We start from the raw sequence: 19,015 nt of genomic DNA on the forward strand, positions 1-19,015 counted from the left end.
TGATAAAGAATCCGCCTGCAATGCAGGAGACCTGGGTTCGATCCCTGGGTCAGGAAGATCCCCTGGAGGAGGGCATGGCAACCCATTCCTGTATTCTTGCCTGGAAAATCCCATGGGCAGAGGAGCCTGGCGGGCTACAGTCCATGGGGTCGCAAAGTCATACATAACTAAAGCGACCAAGCATGCACCCTACTACTCAGTAAGCTCTGAGAGTTAGGGGTTTTGTCTTTGTAGTTACTTCTGTGCCCACACCATCTAGAAGAAGGCCTGGCATGTTGAAGAAATGAATGAATGAATAAGGAGACTAGGAAAATAATCCAGGTTCATGAATTGGGGCAGGGTGATGAGGATGGGAAGAGTGAGGTGGGTCAGAGGCCCCTGTGAAAATGCTTTTCCTCCAAGGCACCCCTCTGCTTCCCTCCCTCCCAGCTGGAGCTGATTGGACACAATATCTTTGATTTTATCCATCCCTGTGACCAAGAGGAACTTCAAGATGCCCTGACGCCCCGGCAGAGTGAGTTCCCTGGAGGTCTCTGCCTTTAAATTACTGAAACTGAGGCTCCATCCTGCCCTCAGCATATCCTCTCCCCTCTGGAATCAGTTCAGTTCAGTTCCATCGCTCAGTCGTGTCTGACTCTTTGCGACCCCATGGACTGCGGCATGCCAGGCTTCCCTGTCCACTGAGAAAAAAAGATGGGGAGAGAAGGACGCTGTGGCCCTGCCCTGGGGGAATGCAGGGACTCACCCCGCTCGGGAGGGGGGGGCGGGTCTTAAAGAGCAGCAAACCCCTGGGAGACCCTCTCTGGTTTCAGGTCTAGATTTTGAGGATGAGGCTGGGAAGAGATTAGTAACCAGGGTGCTGGAGGGACCTGGGCCCTGTCCTGAGCTACCCAATGACCAGCTCCTCCCTCTCCCGTGGCCCTCCTCAGGCCTGTCCAAAAAGAAGCCGGAGGCCCCCACGGGGCGGTGCTTCTCCTTGCGCATGAAGAGCACCCTCAGCAGCCGCGGGCGCACCCTCAATCTCAAGGCGGCCACCTGGAAGGTGGGCAGGATCTGGCCTGGAGGGGAGGGGCCCGCCGGGGCTGGACCTGAGCCCTAAAGTTCCCCTCAGCGGGTTGGAGTCCAGGGGTCTCCTGGGCCCGGGATCCAGTGGGGCTTTCTCAGGCTGGGTCTTGGACATCCTCTGGGTACTTAGGAGGTTGGGGATCGGGGGGTCCTTGTATCCTTTCTTAGTCTGGATCTCGGTGGGCCTGGTGCTGGGAGTCCTCAGCGTCCTGAGTCTGGAGTCTCCATGGGGTAGGAAAATCGGGTCCTCAAAGCTCCCTGTGTCTTAGAATCTGGAGACTGTCAGAACCTTCTTAGATTGGGGTCTCTATGGGGTCGGGGTCTGGGGGTCCTCAGAGCTCCCTGAGCTGGGGCTCTGAAATCCTCAGTTCTCTAGGGGAGGGGCCCATAGGATCATTCCTGCCAGCCCCCTGGGTAGCCCCAGGCCCAGGTACATCACCCTCTTGCCCCCAACTACCCCCACCAGGTACTACACTGTTCTGGACACATGAGGGTCTACAAGCCCCCAGCACAGACTTCCCCGGCTGGGAGTCCCAACTTGGAGCCCCCCCTGCAATGCCTGGTGCTAATCTGTGAAGCCATCCCCCACCCTGGCAGCCTAGAGCCCCCGTTGGGCCGAGGGGCCTTCCTCAGCCGCCACAGCCTGGACATGAAGTTCACCTACTGTGATGAGAGGTGGGCAGGAGTCAGGGGCCCACTCACCTCCTGCCAAGCCCGGCTCCTCCTCTTCCTTTCTGCCCAAGTTCACTCACCATCTCCTCTCCTACCCCCCACCCCCAGCCTCTCTCTCTGGTCTGTTTCCAGCTCTCTGACTCCATCTGTCTCTGTCTTGATATGTCTGCCTGCCTCTGAATTGTCTGTCTTTTTTTTTTTTTTTTTTTTAATTTTTGGCCATGCCTCTGATCATGGGGGATCTTAGTTCCTCGACCAGGGATTGAACCCGAGCCCCCTGCATTGGAAATGCAGAGTCGTAACTTCTGAACATGCCAAGGAAGTTCCCTGTATGTGGGTCTCCTTATCTGGGTTCAGACTGTTTGAGTTCAAATGCTGGTTGTGCATCCTTGGCTTAAGGACCGCACCTCTCTGTACCCCACTTTCCTCATCCGTCCTGTGAAGTGAGAACAGAGCCGACTTAGAACAGGTGCTCTGAGCACTCAGTGAGTTGCCTGGTGCAGAGTACCCTAGACGTGCCTATTTTTTAAAATAATTATCATCATGGTTACTTTTTATTTCTATTCATTCTTTTCTTTTTGTGATGTTCTTTCTTCCTTTCTCTACCCCTCTCCTATTTCTTTCACGTTCTCTTTTGTCTTTCTTTTCATCGCTCTCCCCATTTTTACCTTCTCTCTCCTCCCCTATTCGGGCTTTCCAGGTGGCTCAGTGGGTAGAGAATCCACCTGCAATGCAGGGCTGCAGTTTCGATCCCTGGGTCAGGAAGATCCCTTCCAGGAGGGCATGGCAACTCACTCCAGTATTCTTGCCTGAAAAACCCCATGAAAAGAGGAGCCTGGTGGGCTACAACCAATAGGGTTGCAAATAGTCGGACAGGACTGAAGCGCCTGAGCACGCACACATGCACGCTCCTCACGCACGCACGCTCCTCCGCTGTTAATTTCCTGTGGCTGCTGTATCCTGTTACCACATACATAGCAGCAGCAGCAGCAGCAGCAGCAGGGGCTCAGAACAACATATATTCTCTATCTCAGAGTTCTGGAGGTGACAAGTCTGAGAAGAGTCTTATGAAATGAAAATCAAGGGCTGTGTTCTTTCCAGAGGCTCCAGGGAAGAATCCGTTTCCTTGCCATAGAAGCTTCTGGGGACCCCCTACATCCCTTGGCTCATGGTCCCTCGCTCCACCTCAAAGCACATCACTTCCACCTCCGCCTCCATCATCCCATCTTCTGTTCTCACTCTGACCGTGTGGTTCCCCCCTCTTGTAAGGACTCCCGTGATTACACTGGGCCCACCCAGGGGATCCAGGATCATCTCTCCATCTCAAGATCGTTAACTTCATCACATCTACAAAATCCCTTTTGCCGTAGAAGGTAGTGTGTTCACAGGTTCAGGGAATTAGGACGGAGACATCTTCAGGGGCCATTATTCAGCCTGCCACACCCCTTTTCCTATCCCTTGGTCTCCCTTCCTCTCTGTTTCAAGCCTGTCTCTCTCTGTCTTGCTGGCTTCAGCCCCGTATGCCCCTCCCCTTCCTTTCACCCACCCTCCACCTCAGCCAGCTGAACTGATCTAGGCTCCACTGCACCCACTTCAGGATCGCGGAGGTTGCCGGCTACAGCCCCGACGACCTGATTGGCTGTTCCGCCTACGAGTACATCCACGCGCTGGACTCGGATGCAGTCGGCCAGAGCATCCATACGTGTATGTGTTCAGGTTCCATTTCCGGTGCTGCGTGGCGCCAGCCAACACCAGCTCCGCGCTCCCCAAGCCCCAGGGAACATTCTCTTCCCTGACCCTTCATACCCCATGCCCCGCCCCATTGCCTTCTCTCCTCAGTTTCCCTAACCCCTCCCCATACCCCTCCCCAGTGCTGAGCAAGGGCCAGGCAGTAACGGGGCAGTACCGCTTCCTGGCCCGGAGTGGTGGCTACCTGTGGACCCAGACCCAGGCCACAGTGGTGTCAGGGGGCCGGGGTCCCCAATCTGAGAGTATCGTCTGCGTCCACTTCCTGATCAGGTAAGCGGGAAGGAGGTGGGGTGTCTGTGTGCATGGGTCTGGTCTGCATATGTATGAACAGGTATGTGTGTATATGTTCACGTGTGCATGTGCACGTGCACACGTGAGAGGAAGTGTGCACATGTATGTAGAACACGTGTGACTGATGGCACACAGGCATCTTCATGTAGACACAAATATAATGAAAAAGACTATTTTCAGGTTATAAGACAGCTGAATCGTAGGGCCTTTTAAAAAACGGACATGTAATTTACATGAGAAGATTCACTCTTTCTTTGTATGTGGTTCTGTGAGTTTTGACAAATGCGCAGAATTGTGTAACCCCAACCACAGTCAGGCTATAGAGTAGGAATTTCCTGGCAGCCCAATGGTGAGGACTTGGCTTCTTCCTTGACTTTCACTGCTGGGGCCAGGGTTCAGTACCTGGTTGGGGAACTAAGGTCCCACAAGTTTCACAGCAAGGTCAAAACATTTAAAAAAGCTATAGAGTAGTTTCATCACCCCCCCAAAAATTCTTATATAGTGAACCTCAGCCCAACCCCTAGTGGTCTCTGGGCACAAGTGATCTAATCTCTGACCCTAGAATTTTGCCTTTTCTAGAATGTCATGTACACGAAATTCTATAGTATGTAGTCTTTGAGCCTGGTTTCTTTCACTTAGCCTAATAGATTTTAAATTTATGTTGTGGTGTGTATCCATCAGTTCCTTTTTGATGCTAGGTAATCTATGCTATGAATATGTGTGGACCACGGTTTATCCATTCTTCAGTTGGAGGACATTTGAACTGTTGACTTATGTGGGGTGATTACGAGAAAAGGAAACATTCTCATCCATGATATTGTGAGGTCGTATGTTTTCACTCCTCTTGGATCAACACCTCAGAATGGATGGGCCGTATGGTTGGTGTATGCTTAACTTCAGAAAAAATTGCCAAACTGCCCTCTAAGGCGGCTGTGTCCTTTTGTATTCCCATCAGCATTGTGTGAGGGTTCTAGTCCTCCACATCCTTGCCAGCATTTTATTTTATATTGTCTGTTTTTGTCTTCATTGATATTCAGTCGCTCTGTCCCACTTTGCAACCATATGGACTGCAGCAAGCCAGGCTCCCCTGTCCTTCACTATTTCCCGGAGTTTGCTCGGATTCATTTCCATTGATTTGGTGATGCTGTCTAACCATCTCACCTTCTGCCGCCCCCTTCTCCTTTTGCCTTCAATCTTTCCCAGCATCCGGGTCTTTTCCAGTGAGTCAGCTCTTCGCATCAGGTGGCCAGAGTATTGGAGCTTCAGTGTCAATCCTTCCAGTGAATATTCAGGGTTGATTTCCTCTGTCTTCATCGGAACCATTCTAATGAGCATGTAGTGGTAAAGCATAGGCTCCTCCCCCCTTCCATCATGCATCTTAGAAGTTTTTCACCATGACAACATGCGACAAGGGCAGCTAATTATCACCCAAGACAGAGAATTACAGCTTTTCTTTAAGTCTGTCTCCCAGGACATGGCATTCATTTCTAAAACCATAGGAGTTTCCTTGTTTTTTTTTTTTTTTTTTTTAATTTATTTACTTGGCTGAGCCGAATTTTAGTTGTGGCATACGAACTCTTAGTTGCAGCATGCAGGATCTGGTTCCCCGACTGGGGTCAAACGGGGGCCCCCTGCATGGGGAGCACGGAGTCTTAGCCCCTGGACCACCAGGGAAGTCCCTCCCAGGGTCTTTTTGATCAAAAAGAGATTGTATTAGAAAACAGAGGTTGGTAACAGGAATATTTATGCAAGTCTTCATACACAGGAAAACAAGCCTGGTCATCTTCGAAATGCTCTCCCATCAATCTCCTTTCAAATCAGAATCTTTGAAAAACTTGCAGCCTTGAGAAGAATCAGAGCAAAGGAGAGGGGACCTGCCCTCTTATCTCTTCTGGAAGCTCCTTTTATTCATTATGAAGACTTGCCTTTGGATGGCCAGGCCCTGGGAATTTCAATCTTTCACCCTCTAAGCAAAGAGCATGGCTGGGGAGTTCAGTTTTACTGGCAGAAAGTGGATGAAGCATGAATAGGAGGTTACTCAGTAACAGTGAGGTCCCCTCTCCTTTGCTCTGATTCTTCTCAAGGCTACAAGTTATGCAAAGATTCTGATTTGAAAGGAGGTTAACTGTGAGATGAGAAGCATTGAGTATGAATATTGTGTGGCATGCAGCTGCGTGGGTCTCGGTGCCTGCTTGAGTGCTGACACTTTGTAGACGCCATCCTTCCTCTTCCACACCTGAGCCTCCTTCCATTGACAGTAGCACCTGCTCCATAAAAATAAAACTCACTTGCTCGGGGCACTTACAGCATTCTACACCGTGGGCTTTGTGCTCCCAAGAAGCCCATGAGGTATAGCCGTTATTTGGATCCCCGTTTTAACAGATCATTTATTTATTTTTGGCTGCATCAGCTTTTAGTTCATATGCAGGGTCTTCGTTCCGGCGTGAGTTTCTAGTTGTGGCGGATGGGCTCCAGCGTGCCTGGGCTCAGTCGTTTGCTGCAAGCAGGCTCTCTAGTTGTGGCAGCGTGGGCTTAGTTGCCCTGAGGCATGGGGAATCTTAGTTCCCTGACTAGGGATTGAACCCGTATCCTCTACATTGGAAAGCAGATTCTTAACCACTGGACCACCAAGGAAGTTCCTCGATCCCTATTTTGGAGGAGGGAAAACTGAAGACCACAGAGAGGAAGTCCTTTGCCCGATGTCACACAGTTAGCTGAGTTTTGACCCAAGCAGGTCTGGAGGACCCTTCTCCTTTTGTCTTCAGTCTTTCCCAACATCAGAGTCTTTTCCAGTGAGTCGGCTCTTCACATCAGGTGTCCAAAGTACTGGAGCTTCAGCTTCAGCATCAGTCCTTCCAAGGAATATTCAGGGTTGATTTCCTTTAGGACTGACTGGTTTGATGTTGCTGTCCAAGGGACTCTCAATAGTCTTCTACAACACCACAGTTCAGAAGCATCAGTTCTTTGGCACTTAGCCTTCTTTATGGTCCAACTGTCACATCCATACATGACTGCTGGAAAAACCATAGCTTTGACTATATGGATTAATGTAATAAATAAGACTATTAAATTATTGTACATTATGTTATAGGTACATGTGTACATATTCTAATGCATACAAAAATATCATTTCAGCATGTAATTGATATTAAAAATTATTATTTAAGAAGTTGTAAAGATTTCTTGGCCATGCTGAGTGGGATGTGGGATCTTAGTTCCTGCATCAGGGATCAAACCCAAGCCCCCTGCAGCAAAATCTCTGGAAGCTAGGAGTCTTAATCACTGGACTATCAGGGAAGTCCCCTAAAAATTATTGAGACTTTTAGATTCTTTTTTCATACTCAATTTTTCAATCTAGTGTGTATTCTGTTTTATTATTTTTAGTATTTTATTTATTTATTTGGCTGCTCCCAGGTGGCATGAGAGCTCTTTGATCTCCACTGGGGCATGTGGGATCTTTAGTTGCAGTATGTGGGATCTAGTCCCCTTACCAGGGATCGAACTCAGGCTCCCTGCATTGGAAATATGGATTCCTAGCCGCTAGACCATCAGGAAAGTAAGTCTCTGGGGTGTGTTTTACACTGACCTGCTCAGTCACTTCAGTCATGTCCGACTCTTTGCCATCCCATGGACTGTAGCCTGCCAGGTTCCTCTGTCTGTGGGATTCTCCAGGCAAGAAGACTGGAGCGGGTTGCCATTTCCTTATCCAGGGAATCTTCCCAACCCAGGGATTGCATTGCATGCAGATTCTTTACCGCTGAGCCACTGGAGAAGCCACTTACTCGACGATACATCTCAGTTCCAACCAGCCATGTTTCAAGTGCTTTGTTTACCAGAAAGGTGTGTAATACACTTTGTAATTACATAGATAGGGCTTCCCTGGTGACTCAGTGGTAAAGAATCCGCTTGCCATTGCAGGAGATGCAGGTTTGATCCCTGGGGCAGGAAAATCCCCTGGAGAAGGAAATGGCAACCTTCTCCAGTATTCTTGCCTGGGAAATCCTACGGACCGAGGAGGCTAGCAAGCTACAGTCAGTCCATGGGGTCACCAAGAGTCAGACGTGACTTAGCAACTAAATAACAACAATGACATAGATACATTTGCCAACAAATAATGTCTTTTACTTAAGGTCTGTCTTTTCCCACTAGCATTTCTCACCATGAGAGCTGGAAGTCTTGTCTGTCTTGTTCACTGTTGAAACTCCAGTGCCTGGCACATAGTAATTGCTCAATAAACAATGATGGCAAGTATATAGAGCTCATCCTGTGCCACAGTTCTATGCATTTGACATATACTAACTTATTTAGGACTCATGACAACTTGGGGAGGAGGTACTATTATTATCCCCACTTTACAGAAGAGGAAAATGAGGCCCAGAGAGGTTCAGCCATAGGCTCAAGGTCACACAGCTTGTACGTGGCAGAGTTGGAATCTGAATCCCAGGCTGCTGGCTTCAGAGCCCTTGCTCTTAACCACTAAGTATTTCTGGTTGTCTAGGAAAGGGCTTCTGAGGTGGCACAGTGGCAGAGAATCCACCTGCCAGTGCAAGAGGTATGAGAGACGTGGGTCCAATCCCTGGATTGGAAAGAGCCCCTGGAGTAGGAAATGGCAACCCACTCCAGTATTCTTGCCTGGGAAATCCTATGGACAGAGGAACCTGGTGGGCTTCAGCCCATGGGATCACAGAGAGTTGGACATAACTGAGCGACTGAGCACGAACAAGGAAAGGTCTGGAAGGAATGAATATGTGCATTCCATGTGGCATGTAGGCACATGTGTTAGCCCCAGTGTAGAGTATGTGTGCCTACCTGACCAGGAATACACCTGGGGGTATACGAAGGTTCCTGTTTGTGCCTGTGAGTACAGAGTGTGTGTACACGTGACTGTATGAGCCTCTGTTTTTCTAGAGGGGTGGGGCAGCTTTGGATCCAGCCTCAATTGGGATGTTTCCAGCCCAGAAGGGGTGGGTGAGGATGGGGCAGGGTCCCAGCTTCTGGAAGAGCTGGTGTAAGGACCACCCACACTCCGTCCTGGAGATTGTTATGCAAATGAGATGCAAATAAGGGCCTGGTCCTCCACCCTGGGCCCCATTATCCAGAAGCCAGTTTGCAGAGGGAACATTTGGATTGCTTCTGCAGCTAGAGACTGGGGAGGGAGGGGGCGGCAGGAAGACACGAGGGACAGAAGCATATATTTATAAATTTGTTCCTTTGAATGTGGCAAATGTCTATGAATAGAAGCTTCCTAAATAAAATCTTATTCATAAAATATATCCCTATAAATTCTTCATATTTGGTAACATAAGAACATGGTACATATATAGTCTTCATCAATACATTTTTAAGAATGCATTTATAAGTAATGTCTATAAAGAGAGTATTTAGTTCTCATGCCTTTCAGCCTCCCTGTTCTCTGCCGCTCATGGCCCCTCAGTCTCTCTTCCCAGGCTGTGCTAAATGCCAACTCTTTTTTTTCCTGCCTTTCCTTCCACAAAGGGAATTTGGGAAGACACCCTTAACTTTCTTTTCAATGCTATTCTTAATATAATTAAAAAAGCAGTCAACAAAATTTAGATCTTTAAAACAAGTCAGCATGGCAAATTATTTTCTGTACAATGCCCTCCCACCCCTGGACGAGATGGCCTCCTGTAACAGGACATCACTAGGAAGGGACTGCCTAGGGGTGGGGCCAGGCACCCTGTCTGACTCCCACTCCCCTTTCTGCCCTGTACCCCAGCCGAGTGGAAGAGACCGAAGTGGTGCTGTCCTTGGAGCAAACGGAGCGACACTCTCGCAGACACGTTCAGTGGGGCAGCCCCTCTCAGAAGGATGCCCCTAATCCTGGGGACAGACTTGGTATGAGGCCAGGCTGGGGCTGGGTGGGGTTGTGTCCCCAGGATGCTCGGGAGAAAGCCCAAGTGCCTTCATCTGACCCGCTTGGCCCCGTGTGACCTGCCTCCTGCCTCCTTCCCCTTCTCACTTGCTTAACCACACCAGCTTCCTTAGTGCTCTGGGAACAGAACAGACTCTTTCCTGCCCCAGGGTCTTTGCACATGCAGCTTCCTTTGCCCAGAATGCTCTTCTCTCTTCCGCCCTCCCTCTTCTCCTGTATTGCTTGTCTTGTCATCCTGTGCTCTGAATCCTGTGACCCCCAACTGTCCCCACTTTCAATTTGTTCCCTGCTCCCACTTCACTATACTTTGGCTTCCAATAACCTAGACCCTTCCATATCTGGCTTCTTTTTACCTCTTCCTTCTCTCCTGCTTAATAGCATTGCCCTCCCCGTCCAATCCTGGAAAAATGAGTTTCCCTCCCTGACTGTTCTTTAGGGCTTCACCATCTGCAAAGGATTGCTAGCAACCCATGCTCCTGGGTATGGTATGAGGTCACCCACACCCTTTCCGTTTCTGACTCAGAACTGGCTCGGGACCACATCTTGACCTCCAGGGTCCTTAGAACCTCCTTGAGGGTTTTGGGCCAGCTTCCTCCCCCAACATGCCCATTCACCCTCCCTCCACCAGAGCCAAATGGCCAAAGGCTGTTTTGTGCTACTGGAGAATCAGGTGTTTTGTGCCCCAGTCCAGCTGTGTCAATCTGAAATATTAAAACACATCCCCACCACTGGGCAGTTGCTACTGTCCCTGTCTACTGTGAGCCCCCGCTCCCCTAGGACCCTTCAGGGTGACTGAAGGGATGGCACCTGGCCCAGCAGTTCTTCTCCAGCACTCAGCTCCCAACGCTGTGAATGGGGTCCATACTGATTACATCATCAGCTCTGCTCCCGGAGGTGGGCAGAGGGCTCTGCCCTCAGCCCTGAGTGGCCCTCCTGCGTCCTACCCATCTTGATGTGTTCTGCAGACGCCTCTGGCCCCCAGATCCTGGCTTTCCTGCACCCCCCTGCCCTGAGTGAGGCTGCCCTGGCCGCTGACCCCCGACGATTCTGTAGCCCTGACCTCCGTCGCCTTCTGGCACCAATCCTGGACGGGACTTCAGTAGCTGCTACCCCCAGCGCACCCCCAGCCACACGGCGCCCCCAGAGTCCTCTTCCGGTAAGCATTCCCTCCACTTCAGCCCTCAGGATCCAGGCTTTTGGGTCTTTGGCTTGAACCTTGCTTTTCTCTGGGCATCAGTTTCTCCCTCTGTGGAGTGGAAAGGTTGGGGATGAGATGGAGTTGGGGTTCCTTCAAGATCTAGATTCCAGATTCTTTCAACTGTTATCTGGATCAAAATGTAGGATGTTTGGGACTGGCAGGGGTAACCCCTCATTGCTTGTGACTGAACATCTGAATTTTTTTTTTTTAATTTTTACTTTGTGGCCGCACCACATGGCAAGTGGGATCTAGTTCCCTGACCAGGGATCGAGCCTGCACCCCCTGTAGTCTTAACCACTGCACTGCTAGGGAAGTCCTGGGTTCTCTGAGTTTTGATCTCACAGAGACAAGAATGCCTGATGTTTTAGATTACTCGAACCTGGATTCAAACCCTGATTCTGCCACGTAGAGCTGTGTTACCCTGGACAAGCGGGGACTCGGTTTCCTCACCTGTAAAATTAGGATAGTAGCACGTAGCCACCTCATTGGTTATGGCAAGGGTTCAGTGATATCATTCATGACAAGCACTTGGTAAAGACTTCAACAGACCATAATGGTTACTATTTTTACTTAAGAGTCCAGAAAGCTGACCTTTGACTCAGGGGTCCATATTATCTAGTCTTGACTTTCCTTATCCCCACCTTCATGACCCCTCAAAATATCTTCTCTCCACCAGAGAAACAGATTGTGATCTTTGACCTCACCCTTACCCTTGGGACACCTGGACTCAGCATTGTTTCCCCCCAGACTCTAGGATCTTTAACCCACCAGGGCCCAAGTATTTTGGCCTCAGACTTTGGTCTTTTGAACCTCCGATGTGTGTTCTGTCAATCTACACCCAGGCACTCAGACTTTTGCACACCCAGGTTCAGAAACTCACATTTGCTGTTTGACTCGCTTGGTGTCCCAGCTGTCTGACAACTGACCCTCACTTCTAGCCTGAGCCCAAATGTTTAGACTGCCTTACTGCCAACATGTCCCAGGCCCAAGATTTCCTTGAGTCTCTACTCTGTCCCCGCAGGCTGATCTCCCAGATGAGCTCCTTGCGGACGTGGAGAATGCACACAAAGTCTTGGCCTCTGGGAAAGACCTGCAAACAGTGGAGCCAGATCTAGATATGGCTCAGGTAAGGGCTGGCATGGAAGCAGCGGTCTTTACCTCTGGGTTCTAGGTGACGCGTCTAAGCTTGAGAGCGGGATGGTGGAGTGGTTAATGAATAGATAGACGGATCGCTGAATTCACTAGGCGGGCGATAGTAGAGAGATGGCTGGGTTGTGGGATAGACAGACTGTTGGATGGATGGTAGATGGAAAGTGTTTGGATGATTGGTGGTCTGGAGAGAGAAATGACAGTGGCATGATGTATTAGCATCTATCCCTGTGTAACACGTTACCCCAAAACTCAGTACCTTAAAGCAAACATTCATTACTTTGCACAGTTTCTGAGAATTAGAAATCTGGAAGCAGCGTAGCTGGATGGTTTTGTCTGAGTCTTTCATAAGGTTGAAATCAGGTTCTGTCCGGGCTACAGTCGTGTGGGGCTAGAGGATCTACTTCCAAATTCAGGCACATGGCTGCTGGCAGGCTGCAGGCCCTCTTGGCTTTGGCTGGAGGCCTCGGTTCCTCACCATGTGGGCCTCTACAGAGGCTGCCTAACAGTAGGCCAGCTGGCTTCCCCCGAGGCAAGTAATCCGAGAGACAGAGTGAACCCAAGACAGAAGATGCGGTCGCTTATATCCTAACCTCAGAAGTGACATCCCATCACTTCTGCTGTATTGTATTGGTCAGACAGACCAACCGCGGCACAGTGTGGAAGGCAGTCACAAACAAGTGGCAACGCCAGAAGGCAGTGATCCTTGGGACCGCCAATGATTCATGTCACTCCCTCACACAAGGTACACTCACCCCTCCCAAAGCCCCCCAAAGTCTCTTCCCATGACAACATCAACTTTAACTCCAGAATCTCATCACCCAAGTCAGGTCTGGGTGTGGCTGAGCACCTCCAATACAGTTCCTCTCAATCTGCTGGCCTCTGAACTAAAGAGACAAGTTGTCTGCCACCCACATTCCCAACATCCAGTGATGGGACAGGCGTAGAATAACTGCCAAAACATTCCTATTCAAAAAAGTAGGGGGAAGGAGAGCACTTGGATCACTGATCCACAGCAGTTTTGAAATCCATCTGGGCAAATATCAAAAGTCCCGCGTCATGTTGATGTATGGCAGAAACCAACACAATATCGTAAACCCATTATCCTTCAACTGAAAAAAAAAAAAAGTTCCTGGATCAGAACTCATTCCTACTATTTCCCAGTAGTTTTCCTCCTTGGTTCTTGGCTCCACCCTTTGGGCTCTTGGCAATTCACTGTCATCCTTCCTAGAAAAAGGTAGCCCGTGTTTGCAGCTGAGTGGTTTTTGTAACCTGCTTTCTGCTTGGAGAGTTTTGATGGTCCAAAGGTCCCTTTTCATTTTGTACCATCCCTTTCCCTTTCAGTCCAAGCTGCCAATGCTTCTGTTCATGTCTTTGGAGTTCACTCCACTAGACAAAAGCCATACCCACTAATCTCTGAGATAAACCCTTCTCTACTTCAGGCTTCTGTTGAGATGGCTGAGTGACAGGGCTCTGAAGTTTAATAGAAGTTCTATTGTTTGATTGAGAAGACCTGCGAGGTACATCCTTAAACTCTAGAGTGCCTTTTGTCAGACTAAGGATATTCTAGACCCCACCTTTTGTCTTCCTAAGGTCTTCATTGTTGTTCAATCACCAAGTTGTGTCCGACTCTTTGTGACCCCATGGACTGCAGTACGCCAGGCTGCCTATTTCCCAGAGTTTGCTCCAACTCATGTCCATTGAGTTGGTGATGCCATCCAACCATTTCATTCGCCCCCTTCTCCTGCCTTCAATCTTTTCCAGCATCAGGGTCTTTTCCAATAAGCTGGCTCTTCGCATTGGGTGGCCAAAGTGTTGGAGCTTCAGCACCTGTCCTTCCAGTGGATATTCAGGGTTGATGTCTTTTAGGATTGACTGGACACAGTAGCTGGGGACTAAACTAGGGCCTAAATATGAAGAGGTGAGGATCCTTGGGGGCCATCTTGGCAACTGGCTACCACAGAGTCCTTCTGCTCATTTTACAGATGAGGAAACTGAGGCTCAGACCCTTGACCTCAGGCACACAGAAGTGGTGGAGCTGGGACTCCAGCTCAGGTCTACCCAAGGCCAAAGCTCACGCTCTTAACTCCCTCCTGCCCTCTGCAGGACGTCGATGCTCTGGATTTGGAGATGCTGGCCCCCTACATCTCCATGGATGATGACTTTCAGCTCAACTCCAGCGAGCAGCTACCCAGGGCCTACCACAGACCTCCAGGGGCTGTCCCCCGGCCCCGTGCTCGGAGCTTCCACGGCATGTCGCCCCCAACCCCTGAGACCTCCCTGCTGCCCCGCTGGGGGAGTGACCCCCGGCTGAGTTGCTCCAGCCCTTCCAGAGGGGACCCCTCAGCATCCTCCCCCGTGGTTGGGGCTCGGAAGAGGTGAGCTGCAGTTGAGCAGGGATACAAAGGCAGTGTAGAGGGAACGCGCTGGCCGTCCAGTGGTTAGGATTCTGCTTTCACTGCCGAGGGTACGGGTTCGGTCCCTGGCCGGGGTAGATAAAAGGGAGGTAGAGAGAAGGTCCCTGACCCCATCCTTCTCCTGCCCCCTACTTCCAGCCTCACCCCACTTTGTTCCTCCTATCCTGACCTCTGTTCCAGCCAGGCCCTTGATGTCCCCAGCACTTGCCATGTTTGTTTCCATCTTTATGTCTTTGTCTGGGCTGTGCCCTCCTTCTGGAGCTCCCTCCACGGTTCTTATTGTTTATCCACATCCCACCAGCCAACCTCTCCTTTAGGATGTATTTCTGGCCTAGTGACAGTTTTTGTCACAGTGAAGAGGACACTGCCATGGTGTCAGAGAAACTGTCCAGAACCAAGTTTCCTAAACACCTCTGAGAATCTGCTGAAAGCCACGAACTCTTCCCAAGAAACTTGACACACACACACTGACACACGATTTCACGTATAATTTCAGAGGCTCCGTGTCCCCCTTTCAGAGATGTTAGACCATTATTTTTCTGTAACAATTTTATTTCTGGCTGTGCTGGGTCTTCACTGGTGCCTGGGCTTTTCTCTAGCTGCAGACAGCAGGGGCTAGTCTCATTGAGGTGCCTGGTCACCTCATTGGGGTGGCCTCTCTTGCTGTGGAGCCCCGACTCTAGGCACTTGGGCTTCAGTCGTTGCCGCTCCCGAGCCCTGGAGTGCAGGCTCAATAGTCGTGGTGCACAGGCTTAGCTGCTCTGCAGCATGTTGGATCTCCCCGGACCAGGGATCAAACCCGTGTCTCCTGCATTGGCAGGTGGGTTCTTAACCACTGACACACCACGGAAGCCCCCTGGATCACTATTATTAATACTCAAGTTTCCGCTCTCCAAGTTGCAGGCATGAGCCCATTAGTTTCCAGGGTGGTCTCGTAACTATTCTTATGAGGCTTTCATGGATACATCTCATTATTTTCCAAGACTCTCAGCCTGGAGCTGGATACAGTGGGTACCTAACAAGGATTTGTGAAATGAGAGAGGGAGAAAATTAGTGAGTATAGTAGGTGGATGGATGGATAGGTGGATGAATGGAAGGTCAGATGGATGGAGGCTGTACAGGTATGTGGGTGAGTGATGGGTCACTGGATAGATGAATGGGAAGTTGTATTGACAGACAAATGAATGGACTGGTGGGTGTATGAGTAAAGGAATAAACGGGTGCTTGGGGGAGTGAATGGATGCTCCTCACTTGCACATACTGGGGCCCACACCTGCCCAGGTTTGCTGGGCCCTGAGATTCTTGCCTGTCTCCCTCCAGGGCCCTGGTCCCGAGCTCAGAAGACGAGGCAGAGAAGGTGGAGTTCCTGGGCATCAGGCCCCCCAAACGGCCCCCCAGCCTAGAACCCGAAAACTTCCTGTTGCCTCCCCTCAGCCTGGTATGTGTGGGGTTGCGTGGGATTCTCTGGCCCTCAGAACCAGAGAGGCTTAAACCTACTGTTTTCAGAGATGGAAAAACAAGGGGGGCAGGGGCTGGCTGAAGGTCAAATGGATGGTCAGTCATCCCATCAAGGGCAGGACCTTGATCTGCTGGCTCAGGCAAATAGGTATGAAAGGGCTTTGCAAATAGATGTAAGTTGGTGGTAAGTGCTAAGAAGATAAAAATAAGCAGAGTAAGGGGAGAAATGACAAGGGTGAATATCTGTAGGAAACCTCACCTCCCATGGGAACCACTCCTCCTCCCCCTCCCCCCCACCCCCTGGCAAATCTAGCGCTGTCCTGGCCTTGGATTATTAGTGTAGCTTTAAGAGTACAGACACTAGAGTCAGACTGAGTTGGGTTCAAATCCCAGGTCTGTCACCTAATAACTCTGACACCTTGGGTGTGTGGGTGCTGTCACCACTCTGGGCCTCAGTCTCATCTGCAGAGTGGGGACAGTTACATTCCATGGGACTGGCATGAGATGCAATGAAATCAGGCCCTTAGCTGCTCCTTAGTGGGCTGCTGATAAATGGTCATATAAAAACCAACCAAACAAAAGCCTGAATTCTCAGTCTGAACAGAGCTGTTTGAACATGAGGGTATAATATCAGGTTGATAAAGGTTGATAATATCAACAGTTTCTTACTTACTGAGTATCTACCATGTGCCAGATGCTGACTACACTAAATGCCTAGCATGAGTAAATTATTCAGTCCCTACAGCCACTCTTGAATAGTAATAATTATTTTAAATTTTTTTCTTTAAATTTATTTGTTTTTGGCCATGCCAGGCAGCTTGTGGGATCTTAGTTCCCTGACCAGGGATTGAATCTGGGCCCTCAGCAATGAAAGCGCACTGGACCACCAGGGAATTCCCAATTATTATTATTCACATTTACACTCAAGAGGTTAAACAACTCTATCAGTCAGAGTCTGGACAGGACACAGAGAGCATGCTCAAATGGGGGTATTAAGGAGAATTTAGTAACAGGACTGTGGGTAAAGGTGTGGGCAAGACCCTGGGATTAGCAACACCACCTCTAGCCTGAAGGCACAGGGCAAGGGGGTGGTGACCCAATCCTTGAGAGAGTAGGGTCCACCTTGTAAGAGCTGAAACCTTCAGTGGAGGGACAGAGTCAACCCATGATAAGCCAGCAGGGAAGCAGCTAAAAGATCAAATACCCCTGGTCTTCCTCCTCCCACCTGCTGGTTATCTCCCATCACATGAAACCCAAGGGAAAGCAAGGAGCAAAAAAACCCAAACAAGGAGCAGCAAGGCTGCACCTAGATGGAGTCCATGGGAGCAGGGTAGCTTGCTGGGGCCCAGGAGAAGGGAAGAACAAGGCTCTGCAAGGAGCTGCAGAGCATGTCTGGGACAGCAGCTCACCCAAGGTCACAGAGCTGATAAGTGGCCACGGAGCCCCACGGTGCCCTTAAGCACTGCACCATCCTGCCTCCTTGGATATGATGATAATGACGGTGGCTTTGTCTCTGTCCCCTAGAGCTTCCTTCTGACGGGAGGACCAGCCCCAGGGAGCCGGCAGGATCCCAGCACCCACCTTCTGGAACTGAATGAGCCCCTGGGTGAGTAGCAACCTGGGTAGATGGGCCCTGGGTCCCTGTTTCCCGTGAGAGGTGCCTTAGATGGCTGAGAGAAGGTGGGGTGATCCTGAGGGTGGTGATGGGGTGTCAGTGCCTGCACATGTGGAAACAGAGCCCCTCCCGCTTTCTCAGGGGTTGGGAGGCACCGTGGGAGGAAAGAAGAGGCCCTGAGGGAGACAGGGGCAGGCCAAAGCTGCCCCCTGAGGTGGCAGTGGAGCCCAGGTCTCCCCAAGCCCTTGTCTGATTGCGCCTTGGTCATTCCCAGCTTGTGACCTTGGGAGATGGTTTCTGCTTCTAGAGTCTCGGTTTCCCACCTCTGTGAGTGACAGTGTGCTCAGCCGCTCAGTCGTGTCCGACTCTGCGACCCCATGGACTGTAGCCTGCCAGGCTCCTCTGTCCCTGGGATTTCCCAGGCAAGAACACTGGAGTGGATCACCATGTCCTCCTCCAGGGCATCTTCCCCACCCAGGGATCGAACCTACTTTCCTGCTTTGGCAGGCGGGTTCTTAACCACTAGCGCCACCTGGGAAGCCCCTCTGTGAGGGCCTATTGTAAGAGTTCACACTTTAAGGAGATGTTCTGAGGTCTTGTAGAGATGCTCCTGAGACTGGTTTCATAAGAAACACTCAAGAAAGCTTGCCCTTGCGGTGATGCTGTTTTCAGAGCCCCTCTGCAGAGGGGGACAAGCTGCTGTGTCTGTGTGGCCCCAGCCTCACTGTCAACAGCCATGGCTCCACCTGAAACCTCTAGGCGTCAGCCAGAGGGAGCTTTCCAAAGCATGAACCTGACCCTGGTCTTCCTCTGCTCAAAGCTCTTCCAAGGCTCCCTAGTGCCCTTCAGAAAGAGGGAGGCCCTCAGCTTGGACTCTAGTCTCTGTGGGGTCTGACTGCTCCCTCATCTCAGATGACACTCTGCATCACATCCTCCGTTTCAGCCACGGTCACTGTCCCTCAATTCATTCTTTTCCTTTATACACGCAACAAATATTCACTGAACACACAGTAAGTGCCAGGTGCTGTCCGAGGAGCTGGAGACATACCTGGAAGCGAAATAGGCAGAACTCCCTGCCCTCACAGAGCTGACATTCTAGTGAGAGAGTCAGTCCAGAACAAAGAAGTAAATAATGAAAACCAGTGCCACTGGGGGAAAATAGTGCATACAGGCGGAAAGGAGTTTGGCGGTGGGACGGTTGCCATTTTATTTTTTTTGGCTGCACTGAGCAGCATGCGGGATCTTAGTTCCCTGACCAGGGGTGGAACCCGGGTCCTCTACATTGGAAAGCAGATTCTTAACCACCGGACCACCAGGGACGTCCCAGTGGTCAGGCTTTTAACTGTCTGGGAGGGAAGACGGGTTGGGGTGATAACTCTCCATTGGTTTTCCTTCCATCTTCCCTCACAGGCCCGGGCCCCTCCCTGCTCTCTCTCTACCCGGACGAGGATGCGCCCCAGCCCAGGAGCCACTTTCAGCTAGCGGCAGGCTTGGCCCAGGCCAACTGA

The 19,015-nt window shown here is 50.5% G+C and overlaps 1 protein-coding gene across 2 annotated transcripts in view; it reads left to right on the top strand.

The window, feature by feature from the left end:
• The window catches only part of HIF3A (hypoxia inducible factor 3 subunit alpha), a 28,599-nt gene extending 9,584 nt beyond the window's left edge, over positions 1 to 19,015 (top strand). For both annotated transcript variants that reach the window (XM_068992350.1, XM_068992352.1), the window contains 12 exons: positions 430 to 514; positions 930 to 1,042; positions 1,532 to 1,740; positions 3,335 to 3,441; positions 3,609 to 3,756; positions 9,515 to 9,633; positions 10,636 to 10,826; positions 11,890 to 11,994; positions 14,124 to 14,395; positions 15,755 to 15,872; positions 17,417 to 17,498; positions 18,918 to 19,015. In XM_068992350.1, the coding sequence (XP_068848451.1) occupies positions 430 to 514; positions 930 to 1,042; positions 1,532 to 1,740; positions 3,335 to 3,441; positions 3,609 to 3,756; positions 9,515 to 9,633; positions 10,636 to 10,826; positions 11,890 to 11,994; positions 14,124 to 14,395; positions 15,755 to 15,872; positions 17,417 to 17,498; positions 18,918 to 19,015 (1,647 nt within the window). The remainder of the gene's footprint in view (positions 1 to 429; positions 515 to 929; positions 1,043 to 1,531; positions 1,741 to 3,334; positions 3,442 to 3,608; positions 3,757 to 9,514; positions 9,634 to 10,635; positions 10,827 to 11,889; positions 11,995 to 14,123; positions 14,396 to 15,754; positions 15,873 to 17,416; positions 17,499 to 18,917) is intronic.

Source organism: Capricornis sumatraensis, chromosome 20 (genome assembly GCF_032405125.1).
Source record: "Capricornis sumatraensis isolate serow.1 chromosome 20, serow.2, whole genome shotgun sequence".
Classification (NCBI taxonomy): Eukaryota; Metazoa; Chordata; class Mammalia; order Artiodactyla; family Bovidae; genus Capricornis; species Capricornis sumatraensis.